This window comes from Ranitomeya variabilis, chromosome 3 (assembly GCF_051348905.1).
Source record: "Ranitomeya variabilis isolate aRanVar5 chromosome 3, aRanVar5.hap1, whole genome shotgun sequence".
NCBI classification, from domain to species: domain Eukaryota; kingdom Metazoa; phylum Chordata; class Amphibia; order Anura; family Dendrobatidae; genus Ranitomeya; species Ranitomeya variabilis.
The window spans coordinates 461754330-461767416 of NC_135234.1; the positions used below are offsets into that span (position 1 = coordinate 461754330).

The 13087-nt window shown below is 43.5% G+C and overlaps 1 protein-coding gene across 1 annotated transcript in view; it reads right to left on the reverse strand.

Annotated features, from left to right (window-relative positions):
- Positions 1–590: 590 nt before the first annotated feature.
- Positions 591–13087, reverse strand: part of ECRG4 (ECRG4 augurin precursor) — a 78918-nt gene continuing 66421 nt past the window's right edge. Inside the window, exons 4-5 of the mRNA XM_077296606.1 lie at positions 10815–10972; positions 591–2742 (exon numbers count right to left, since the gene is read on the reverse strand). Of these exons, the coding sequence (XP_077152721.1) occupies positions 2581–2742; positions 10815–10972 (320 nt within the window). The 3' untranslated portion in view covers positions 591–2580. The remainder of the gene's footprint in view (positions 2743–10814; positions 10973–13087) is intronic.

The window sequence follows — 13087 nt, forward strand, 5'->3', positions numbered from 1 at the left end:
GCCCCGTACTGCTGTTTGCGGGAATGCAGCTCCCGCAGCGCCATATATGTACGGCGCATGTCGGGAATGGGTTAAAAAGCTTCCCAAGGCTGAGGTGTCCAGAGTTTGAGACATAGTTCTTTGTCTGCCCTTATTCACACAGATCACTTCTGGCACATGGTAAGGTTTTAATATTAGACAGTGTAGGACAGTCCTGAAAAGGGTCACCTTGCCGTTGGTGGGATGGCTTTTATGCTTTTTTGTCCAAAAACAGTTTTAATAAGAACCCTATATTATTTAAATGCACCTTTGCATTTTACTTATTTAGTTACTTCAGGGTTTATGCTCATTTTGTTTCTGGTAGGTTTTTCTATGCTGTTGAGAGACCTAGTCAGTACTGGAGGTTCCGAAAAGTCCAGAATAGAACTGGACCTGAACTAACTGTTCATACGCGTGTATGAAGCGGTCAGCTCAGTTGAAAGGCTTCGCTGCTCGGGCCAGGTATCATGGACGAAGGATTAAAGTATTGCTGCTCAAAATGCTACATAGATTCACTAGATTTATTGGTACTTTGCATCATTTGATATATAAATAAATAAAAGGAAACCATCTTTACATATAGATGTTTTATTTTAATGAAAACTTATAAAAGAATACAAGCACCATTTGTCTTTGTGCGTCAGAAACATCAGTGTGTTTTTTTTATATCACTAAGGCGTCTTTACACCGTGTTAAGCCCGGCATTTCCTGCTATATACACAGAACATATCCGTAGGGCTTCTTTCACCTGACCTAGGCCGAAAGAGTGCCATCAGCGGTATACACCAAGAGATCCTCTCAACGTATACTTGTGACATAGGGTCCTAAATGTGATATGACAATAGCTTAAAGGGGTTTTCCCATGAACAAAAGTTAATTTTAAAGTGAACCTGTCAGCAGGATTGTGCTGAGTAACCTACAGTGTCAGGTTGGTGCCGTTATACTGATGAAAATTATACCTGGGTTGATGAAATCAGTCTTGTGGTTGTTGCTTAATCTTTATTTGTAGTTTTCAGTTAAGAATATGCTCGTGCTCCGAGGCGGCCTGATTAGGTAGGTATTCAGCTGTATGGCTAATGACAGGTCATTGATCCTCCCGTGACCTGCGCTTAAGCATGATACGATCTATAATAGCCATATTTTCATTTGATTTTGTCATATAACTTTCTTGAGAAAAAAAAATTAAATAAAATTATCTTAATCAAAATGGTGGCATTTTGATGGAGCAAATTTATATTTTATATCTAGCAAAATGGTGGTGGCGCCTGTGCAGTAGCATGTATCTCTTTGCGAATTATGCTATTGCACAGGTGCTGCCGGAGCCATCTTGATGGAGCCAATATTTTTTACTCTAGCAAAATGGCACCAGTGGCAGCGCCTGCGCAGTAGCATCTATCCTGGCACCATTTTGATTAAGATAATTTTTTTTCTCAAGAAATTTATATGACAAAATCAAATGAAAATATGGATATTATAGATTGTATAATGCTACATCGCCGGTGCCACCGCCTGCATGATGAATTTAATTTTTTTAATGTTTTTAAACAATAAGACATACAGTATGTAAAATAGGAGGCAGGTCAGTGAAGGATCAGTGACCTGTCACTAGCCCATAAGGATGAATATGTAAGCAGAGCACCACATAAAGACCGCCCCCCACAGGCCGCCCTGAAGCACGGGAATCTCATTAACTGAAATCTGCAAATAAAGATTAAACAACAACCGCAAGACGGATTTCATCAACCCAGGTATCATTCTAATCAGTATAACAGCGCCAACCTGACAGTGTCTGTAGTTTATTTAGCAAAATCTTGCGGACAGGTTTACTTTAATCACTAGATCTTGAAATAATAATAAGCTCCACTATTGAATGTGTTTAAAATAAAATGTCCCTGTGCTGAGATAATCTTATAAATCTGCCCCTGCTGTGTACTGTGTAATGGCCGTGTCAGTCTCTGTACAGGGACATGGTCTGATCATACCACATCTCCAGGGCAGAGGGGGAGGAAAAACGTGTACAGATATTGCAATATGATATCACAAATTATTCTTTCTTTGGGGTAAACCATTGTTTAAAAACAAGCAAGAAATGTTTTACCTCACAAAAAGAATCAGCTGCGATCACATACTGTCCTGTCTGTATACTCTTTTGTGTCCTCTCCGTGTCAGGAGCTGTGATATGATCAGACCATGTCCCTGTACAGTCAGACACAGCCAATACACAGTACACAGCAGGGACACATTTATAAGATTATCTCAGCACAGGAACATTTAACTTAATCACGTCCAATTGTGGAAATTATTATTAATCCAAGATCTATTGATTAAAATCAACTTTTGTGGGAAACCCCTTTAATTTGCACAACTATTTTTTAGCTTTACTAAATGTAACCATGCATAAATTATGGTATGAGTGATGCAACAGCATAAAAATATGAGACAGTTACATGGATCTTAGCTATTCTTTTTAACCAACCCCACATGTTCACTACTAAAGAATACATTTTTGCCAGTGAGATAGAAAGATTTGTCTACTGCATCCCCTTTTTTTTCAGGATAGGACTAATAATCATCATAATTCACCGCAGCTCCATGTCGGAAAGTGTTGGGATTGCGTGGTCCAATTGGTGCATCTTCATCATAGTGGTGGTGGTGAAAACCTCCATAGTATTCTGTCCCAGCACGGCGTTGGTTCATCCAGTAATCTGCATCGTCTTCATATTTCTGCGTTGAGAAAATATGGTGTATGTTTACACTTCATCAATGTATATAAGAATTTTCTACTTTTTTGTGTGCAAATAACACCATAAATGTTTACACTATGATCAATGAATGGTGTGAAAAGAACTGATTTACTAATCTATATACTTTGAATAAGTGCTAGGAAAGAACACAGATGACTCGGCACAGCTGCAATATTCTGGGATTTTAACACGGTGCAGACTCAAGGGACACGGGTGCCAAATCAAATGAAGAAATATAAAGAAAATGTTCAAATCCACTGGGCGAAGAAAGAAATGGCACTCACCGTCCCATAAAATGTCCTTTATTTGGATTCACATAACAACAGAGGCAGGAGAGCTTCTAGAGACGCAATAGACGACGGCTGCTTCGCGCAGGTGTGCGATTCTACGGGTCCCGTAGAAGCACACACCTGTGTGAAACGGCCGTCGTCCATTACATCTCCACTAGAAGCTCTCCTGCCTCTCTTGTTATGTGAATCCAAATAAAGGACATTTTATGGGACAGTGAGTGCCATTCCTTTCTTCGCCCAGTGGATTTTTTCTATATACTTTGTTGACATGTTCAGCAACAATGATGTCCCAGGTACAGCATGTGACCACTTAAGCCACTAAGAGTCTGTTTATAGTCCAGGGGTGGGGAACCTTTTTTTTGGCCAAGGGTCTTCTGAATATTATTTATACCATCCTTCGAGGGCTGTACAAATTATGTTCTAACTCCACCCACAAAGTACATCCTAATGCTGGCACTTGTGTCAGGAGTCAGGACGTAATCTTTCATTGCACTCGCCTCAGCAGTCAGTGGCGAATGCTGTTTGCGCATGCTCACAGAGCAAGATGATATTAAAATACCGGTGGTTATCTAAACACAGCTGCCAGCCCAAGCACTGTGGTCCCCAGGAATCTGCCCGGGGCAAAACAAAACGTCATCGTGGATTGTGAATGGCCCGTGGGCCTGAGGTTTCCCACCTCGTGGTTTATACAGACGACTGGTGGCACTAAACAACTGTCAATCGGTAAAATATACTGATCATCATTTAATAGTTAATTTACAAGGCAGACATTTGTAAATTATGTACACTTATCAATGGTAATGGATCGCTCAGTGCACACTGGTGCCATCGTTCTCTACAGCATGAGTCCTGGTTACACAGGACAATGTGCTGCCAAGAACGATTATTTTTTATTCAGCACAAAAAATCACTTCACCCAATGAACAAGTGTTTTACTCGTTCATTAGTAGATTGGCAAACAGTTTAGCTTTAAAAATTATCATAAAATGAGTGTTTCTAGGAATGCTTGTTCATGATAACACTTCGGGGTAAATTCATCTTTCCTGGGCACTGTCAGGAGAACACTGAGTCCAGTGATTGGCTGTAGCAGCCACATGTGACACTAAAGAGATATCACACAAATGCGCATTACAGGATTAACCCCTTCACTACTTCTGACTTATAATTACTAGAGATGGGCGAACCTGAACAGTAAAATTTGATGTCCTAAACCTACTGTTCAGGCACGGACACCGAAAACAGACTTCACCAGAAAGTCAGTGTTACTGTTTAGGTTTGACCCCAAACACCAGCAGCAGGCGTAAGCTGATGGGAGCAATAGTCCCATCAGCCTACGTCAGCGACCTAAGGTAAACTTTTTACCTCTGATCACAGCTGTGGACTCACACATGCACATGACAGCACAGCAAACACTGCTTCTGATCGGATGTAGAATCCTTACCGCCGGTAAGACAGCCGCCATTTCCACACTGTCAGATGACTACTGCTCCTATCAGCCTATTCTTGTGCAGCGCCCCCACTGCCACAGGGCCGAGGGGTACCCGGTACCGGGCCTCTGAGTCTCTGCTCTGGGGTTGTCACGGTGGCTAGACCCGGTCCGTGACCCTGCTGAGGGGCGCACAATAAAAGATGGTGGTATGGTGCTGATGTTATGGTGCGGTGTAGTGCCGGACGCAGTCAATAACGAGGACAACAGGTTGCAGTCTCTTTACCTCTTTACTGAAGGCTTCTGAGTCCTCAGTCCGGAATACGGTTAACCAGGCTGCGCAAGTCCGGCCGATCCGATGGCACCTCCAGAGTTCCCTTTGCAGGTGGAAAACTGTGCCTACCTTCCTGCGCTTGTGTGTTGTGGTCCTCCCCTGCTGTGCTTACGGGATAGTACCCCACAACTGTTGTGTCTGTTTCTCTTGTTCCCTCACAACTCGATTCTGATGTTCTCCCTCTACGTCCCCCTGATCTTACGGTTAGGATGCACCCGTATGACGGGGAGGCTCGGAGCTCTTCCGGGACTCCAGCGTCGCCCCACTCCTGTTGTTACCCCCCTGTGTCTTCCTGGGTCTGGGTGAGACAGCCCGCCTGTAACTGACTGTCCTGCCGTAGGTTTGAAGTTTGGCTTGGAGCTCTATACTTCCTCGGCGTTCCGGCCACCGGTTATGCGCCTCAATAGGATGTTGCCTCGTCTTACAGCACGACTCCTACTGGTATTCTCCTTGCTGCGTTGATCTCGTTTCTCACTCAGCACAATAAACCTCGCTTCTTGTCCTTCCTTGGGGTACCACCGCTATATCGTGCAGGCACGGTCCCGTAACGTTCTCTCTGGTTGATAGGCCTCTGTCAGGATCCCACCCCTGACAGGGACCCCTCCGAATCTTCCCCTACAACACCCTCTGCCACAATGTGTTGCCTGGTTCCAACCCAGTCAGCTTTCTTTTCTAACTTCCTGCCTAACCCCCAGTTTTACCAGATTGTGAGGAGTGGCCTAATAAATAGAACACTTAGCTCCGCCTGGAGGCCAGACTGTGAAATATATTGGTGTCTGTGATACCTGGTCAGATGAACTCCTTCAGTGCCATCAGACATACCATAGCCCCCCTTAGCGGCGGAGCATCAGTACTGCAAAGACCAGGACTCTGGGGCGCTGCACTTGCTGCCACTAATAACAATGAGAGCAGGTGGCGGCTGATGGGAGTATTCATGAGTTCCCTTGTATTTTTGATAACCAGCCAGGCAAAACTGACAACTAGGGCTGAAAACCTCAATTGTCAGCATTAGCAAAGCTGATTATCAAGAATAGAGGGGTCCCCACATATGTTTTTTTTTTAATTATTTAAATAAACAGCTGGGGGCTGGTATTCTCAGGCTGGTAAGCGGCCATGGATACAGCCACACCAGCCTAAAAATAGCATATCACCGGACAATACAAAGGTGACATCAACCCCATAAATATTACCCCACTTGCCACCGCTACAGAGCAAGTGGGAAGAGCCAGGCAAAGCTCCAGAATTGGTGCATCTAATAGATGTGCCTTTTTTGGGCAACAGTGGGCTGCTATTTTTAGGCTGGGGGGGGTCAATATACAAAAATACAGTTTTGCCTGGCTGGTTATCAAAAATACTGGGGGAACCCACGCCATTTTTTTTAAAATTATGTCTTTAGATCACAGGTGCCAGCTGATGAATACTCCCATAGTCCCGTCAGCCCAAGCCAGTGACCAGAGGTACACTTTATACCTTCAATCGCAGCTGCGGGCTTATGCTGTCATTTGTTCGTTTCTCTTACTGGCAGTAATGGTTTTACTGCTAAACAGAAGCAGTGTTTGTTGCGCTGTCATGCACATGACAGCATGGCAAACACTGAATGTTCGTGCTCCCCATTCAAGTGAATGGGGTCCAAGTTAGGGTCCAGGTACTGTTCTGGTACCTAAACTTTTTTTTAACTGTTCAGCCAAACCCGTTGTACCTGGACAACCAGGTGACCGCCCATCTCTAATAATTACGTCAAAGGTCATGTTCCTGCCTTTGATATAGGCTTCCACATCAAGCTCGCAACTTTCCCCGCATTTGATGGCTTCTTTAAATACCGCTGGTGGCTCCTGCCGGAAGCACATCAATCATTAATCCCACCCATTGGTGTCCATGTCACGTGATTGCAGGATGCCCCTGTCACATGATTGTGGGACGCCAATGAGTTGTGATTACAGCCAGGGGTCTGCTGTTGACCCTCATGCCACTCATTTTGAATCTCTTGTGAATGCCGGCTCATGGTCGGCATTTGCAGGAGATCGTCGGCTCATGGCCGACGTTCAACGGAGATTGTCATTTATGCTATAGTTAGCAGAGCTTAAGCACAAGTGATCGGACGATCACAGCTTCAAGTCTCCTAAGGAAACTATTGTAGTCAGTAAAAAGTGTGAAAAAATGTTTTGAAAAACATTTTTGAAAAAATACACAGAAATTCAAATCACCCTGTTTTGCCTCATTGAAAATCAATACACATATTTGGTATTGCTGCATTCAGAAATGTCTGATCTATGAAAATATATAATAAATTAATTTGATTGGTAAATGGAGTAACGAGAAAAAAAATCAAAACTCCAAAATTAAATTTTTTGGCCACTTCAACATTGCAATAAAATGCAATAAGAGGTAATCAAAACATTGTATCTACCTCAAAATGGTATCAGTAAAAATGTCAGCTCAGAGCGCAAAATGTAAGCACTCACACAGCCCCAGATACTGAAAATTTAAAACATTACAGGGCTCGGAAAAGGGTGCCACAAGCGGAATTTTTTTTTCTTACAAATTTTGGAATTTTGTTTCACCACTTAAATAAAAAAAAATCTATACATGTTTGGTATCTGCATACTTGCACTGACCTGGAGAATCATATTGCCTGGACAGTTTTATCATGTAGAGGACATACCGTATATACTCGAGTATAAGCCGACCCAAGTATAAGCTGAGATCCCTAATTTTGCCACAAAAAACTGGGAAAACTTAAAGGGAACCTGTCACCACGTTTTTGGAAGATGGGATAAAAATAGCGTTAAATAGGGGCAGAGGTGGGCGTTACATTAGTGTGTGTGTTATGCGTTTATTACCCACCTAAGTTGCCGAAATAACTTTGCAAAGTCTCCGTTTTCGCCTGTCAATCAGGCTGGTCAGGTCGCATGGGCGTTGTCTTCCCCCAGATTTGGCGTAGTTTTCCGTTGGTGGCGTAGTGGTGTGCGCATGCCCAAAGTCCGGAATCCTCTTCCAGGGGATTTAAAATAGCGCGGTGTTCGTTATTGCATTGGTGATCGGTGGGCGCGGCCATCTTCCTTTGGCCGCGCGTGCGCAGAAGCGGCGCTCTGCTGGCCGCGGCTTCAGGAAAATGGCCGCCGCGATATCCATCTGCGCACGCGCGGCATCCCGCGGCCATTTTCCTGAAGCCGCGGCCAGCAGAGCGCCGCTTCTGCGCACGCGCGGCCAAAGGAAGATGGCCGCGCCCACCGATCACCAATGCAATAACGAACACCGTGCTATTTTAAATCCCCTGGAAGAGGATTCCGGACTTTGGGCATGCGCACACCACTACGCCACCAACGGAAAACTACGCCAAATCTGGGTGAAGACACCACGCCCATGTGACCTGACCAGCCTGATTGACAGGCGAAAACGGAGACTTTGCAAAGTTATTTCGGCAACTTAGGTGGGTAATAAACGCATAACACACACACTAATGTAACGCCCACCTCTGCCCCTATTTAACGCTATTTTTATCCCATCTTCCAAAAACGTGGTGACAGGTTCCCTTTAATGACTCGAGTATAAGCCTAGGGTGGAAAATGCAGCTGTTACTGGTAAATTTCAAAAATAAAAATAGATACCAATAAAAGTAAAATTAATTGAGACATCAGTAGGTTAAGTGTTTTTGAATATCCATATTGAATCAGGAGCCCCATATAATGCAGCATACAGTTCATGATGGCCCCATAAGATGATCCATACAAAATACGCCCCATATAATTCTCCATACAGTTTATGATGGGCCCCATAAGATGCCCCATACAAAATACGCCCATATAATTCTCCATACAGTTCTTCATAAGATGCTCCATATTAAAATATGCCCCATATAATGCTCCACAAATGATGATTATGGCCCCATAAGATGCTCCATAGAGATATTTGCCCCATATAATGCTGCACATGGCCCCATAAGATGCTACATAGAGATATTTGCCACATATAATGCTGCACATGGCCCCATAAGATGCTACATAGAGATATTTGCCCCATATAATGCTGCATATGGCCCCATAAGATGCTCCATAGAGATATTTGCCCCATATAATGCTGCACTTGGCCCAATAAGATGCTCCATAGAGATATTTGCCCCATATAATGCTGCACATGGCCCCATACAGATATTTGCCCCATATAATGCACGTGGCTCCATACAGATATTTGCCCCATATAATGCTGCACATGGCCCCATACAGATATTTGCCCCATATAATGCTGCACATGGCCCCATAAGATGCTACATACAGATATTTGCCCCATATAATGCTGCACATGGCCCCATAAGATGCTCCATACAGATATTTGCCTCATATAATGCTGCACAAATGCTGATTATGGGCCCATAAGATGCTCCATAGAGATATTTGCCCCATATAATGCTGCACATGGCCCCATATGATGCTCCATAGAGATATTTGCCCCATATAATGCTGCACATGGCCCCATACAGATATGTGCCCCGTATAATGCTGCACGTGGCCCCATAAGATGCTCCATACAGATATTTGCCCCATATAATGCTGCACATGGCCCCATACAGATATTTGCCCCATATAATGCTGCACATGGCCCCATACAGATAATTGCCCCATATAATGCTGCACATGGCCCCATAAGATGCTCCATACAGATATTTGCCCCATATAATGCTGCACATGGCCCCATACAGATAATTGCCCCATATAATGCTGCACATTGCCCCATAAGATGCTCCATACAGATATTTGCCCCATATGCTGTTGCTGCGATTAAAAAAAAAAATGACATGCTCACCTCTCAGGCCCTCGGCATTTGCTATATTCACCTGCTCCCCGTTCCACCGATGAATGCCGCTGTGTCTTTCCCGTCCTCTGCACTGACTGTTCAGGCAGAGGGCAGCGCGCACTAATCACGTCATCGCGCCCTTTGACCTGAACGTCACTGCAGAGGACGGGGAAGGTGCAGCAGCGGCCGGCGGTGGAACGGGGAACAGGTGAATATCGCACACTTCGTTATACTCACCTGCTCCTGGCGCGGTCCCTGCACGTCGGTTCCCCGGTGCCGGCAGCTTCTTCCTGTAGTGAGCGGTCACATGGTACCGCTCATTACAGTAATGAATATGTGGTTCCACCCCTATGGGAGTGGAGTCGGGTCCATATTCATTACTGTAATGAGCGGTACCATGTGACCGCTCACTACAGGAACAAGCTGCTGGCGCCGGGGAAAAGACATGCAGGAGCAGGTGAGTATTATTACACAGCTTCGCTCCCCCTCCCCTGCCGACCCCTGGTAATGGCTCAAGTATAAGCGGAGAGGGGCAATTTCAGCCTAAAAAAATGGGCTGAAATTCTCGGCTTATATTCGAGTATATACGGTAAATAAATAAGTAAATAAACAATCCAAAAAGCTATTATGGAATTGCACTTTCTTTGTGATTTCACCACACTTTTTTTTTCCATTTTCCAATACACTATATGGTAAAATCAATTGTGTCATTCAAATGTTCAACTCTTCTAGCAAAAGACAAGCCTTCGTATGACTATATTGATGGGAAAATATAAAATTTAGGGCTCTTGGAAGAAGGGGAGAAAAAAAACGAAAGTGGAAATACGGAAAATCGCAAGGTCATGAACTGGTTAAATAAATTTCTCTTGAGAACCCCCTGTGAAATATTCACAAATGCAAGTAATTAATGAATATTTTGAATATTTTGATTATTGAGATCCATCTTTTTAATATCCCACAATTTCCAAGCATTAATAAGTACGGGAAAATAGATATAGTATAACAGTAAATTAAAAGTGTGACACCTCAGCTCACTTGGGCAGAAGTAGATAATTGTGGATATTTAGGTTAATATTCTTTTGCATAATTTCATGTTTAATTTCATGTATAAGCAAGTTTCAGGAGATATCAACATATTAGATAATGAACATTTCCAGTATGATCGTGATTTTAATCTATAAAGATAGCACGCAGCATTTAGCAAAACTTACTGTTTCATCAAAGCCCATGTAGAGGAAATGTTGGTACCACTGCTGCACCTCAGGGCGACTCCTATCCCAGAGCTGGCGCTTTGATCGCTTTAGTGTATTCAGAAACTCATTGGCTTTATTCCCATCTACGGATACAATCGTTTTTGCAGGTTCCTTAGCTGATTCCAGGCGATAAGGAATACAAATGAAAATCTGAGATTATTGCGTGACATACTTGACATCAAGATTAAAAAAAAAGCTGTGTACAGATATACAGTAGTTCCACTAACTGAAATATTCATCCAAGGATTATGTCATGTCCATCATCAGAAAAGCCATAAATGGGAACCTGCAAAGATGCTACGTGCTGTCCAAAAACAGGCTGCATGAATGAGTAATAGGCTCTATTATAACATACACGTAACATGGATTTTTGATTTCGACAAACAAAGTCATTTTTTAAGTAGATGGAAAAAAGCGTTGTGTGCACATATGTTTAGTTTTAAGTGAAAACATACTTTAAAATAGGTGGCGAGAATGACTAGTCAGAGGTAGGTTCCCTTCAGCTGCCCTCATCTGACTCTGCAGGTCTCTTCCTATGTATAAATAGGACTCAGGGCCAGGACAAAAGGTAAGCGACCTTGTGGGATGCTACCTCATACGTCCCTCGGGAAGGGGCACAATTTGAAAAAAATATTATTACTATTAACTATATTTCAAGGGAACTTAGTAGGGTGAGGCACGTCTATCTTCCCTAGCCCTTTTCCTTTTTAGTGATTATCTGTATTTAACGACTATCTGATCCTATTTTTGGGTTCCCTGCCATTGGTTGTTTGTTATGTGTGGTTTCTAGTCCTAATTTTAATTATTGTCATTAAAGAATATTTTTTTAGGTCTTTTTTTTGCAATTCATTGTCTTTCTCTCTTGATACTAGACCAAGGCCATCCTTTTTGTTTTTTTCTGTATATCTCAAGGGTGCCCTGCACCTTTCTTAGTTAGTCACTGCATTCAGCAGTGCAGCATAGTGATGGCCATAGCACAGGCACCCAGGGCCACAGTGTCCGTGACCTACTAACATAACTCAGCGGTCTGTCTGCAAGCAGGGATGGGATTCACTCGCTTTGTACTGGTTCCCCCAAACTGGTTGTTAATATGACAGCTGGCTTGGCTAACCGATAGATGCTTATGGGAGCAGACTGAATTTATACTGTACATGTGTATGGTTCATAATAGCTGTGACGACAGAGTCACTGGCAGGGTGGTAGAGGGGAGATGCGTGTCACTGCGCTTAACGGCGTCAGTGATATGAAACCAGAGCATTTTTCTCCGGCATACTATGTGTTGTGAGGGTTAAGTTGCATAAAAGGGCTGGTTTTATGTGGACCTTCATGGAGCGGGTGGGAGAAGGTCCACTTTATCTTCCCTGGCAGACCTGCCAGGACCTGCGTGAGGTCATGATCATGCGATCAATCACATGATGGGAAAACACAGGCTTAGGTTTAAATAACCGAGCTCTATAGGCAGTCTGCGTTCGGCTAGCCTGGAAGAGGAGTCTCCAGAGGTTTTGTGGCTCGTCAAGCACAGACTGAACCTGTACTGCTCCAGAGCAGGGTGCCGCCCGCACCATACGGACTGTGTTGCACCATTATTGTTTTCCTTTTATTGTTTTGTTCCTGTTGTAGCCAGAAAAGCTGAATTTTTGTTCCCATGGGTTGGTTTATTCTGCCTGACAATAAACCAACAAGGACTTAAAGAGATGGTGTTCCCATTTTTTTCTACCTCTCTGTGCTGTCACGTGAGTGAATTGCCACATAGTGGACTGTATGCCAGTTATAGGTCATACAGGGGGAAGGTGTGGAGGTAATATTTTATAGGAGCAGTCGGTGTAACACAGGAGTGATATTTCAAGGGTTATATTCTGTGAGCAGCAATTATTTATTCAGGGACACTGCATGGGTGGATATTTTTTATACAGGGATCATTCTAATCACACTGTTATTTGTAAGGGCACCATTTTGGGATGTAGTGCAGAAGGCCAGAGACTAGGGATGTCTACAGAGCCAAGCTATGGATGTAAAAAGTCATCATGAAGTCTGGAACAGATGGAGAAGAAAGGGATGAGAACAATTCCAATCAGAGAATACATCTCCTGTAAGATACCTGAATGTAAATGATTATTTATGCTTCTGACTGTGGTGGTAATCCGAGTGAGAGCAGTTGTCAAAGCTTGTTACCTGACTAACTGACCTATTTGGAAATGGGCGATAGGGGTCCTATTAGAGGAGAAGGGGGC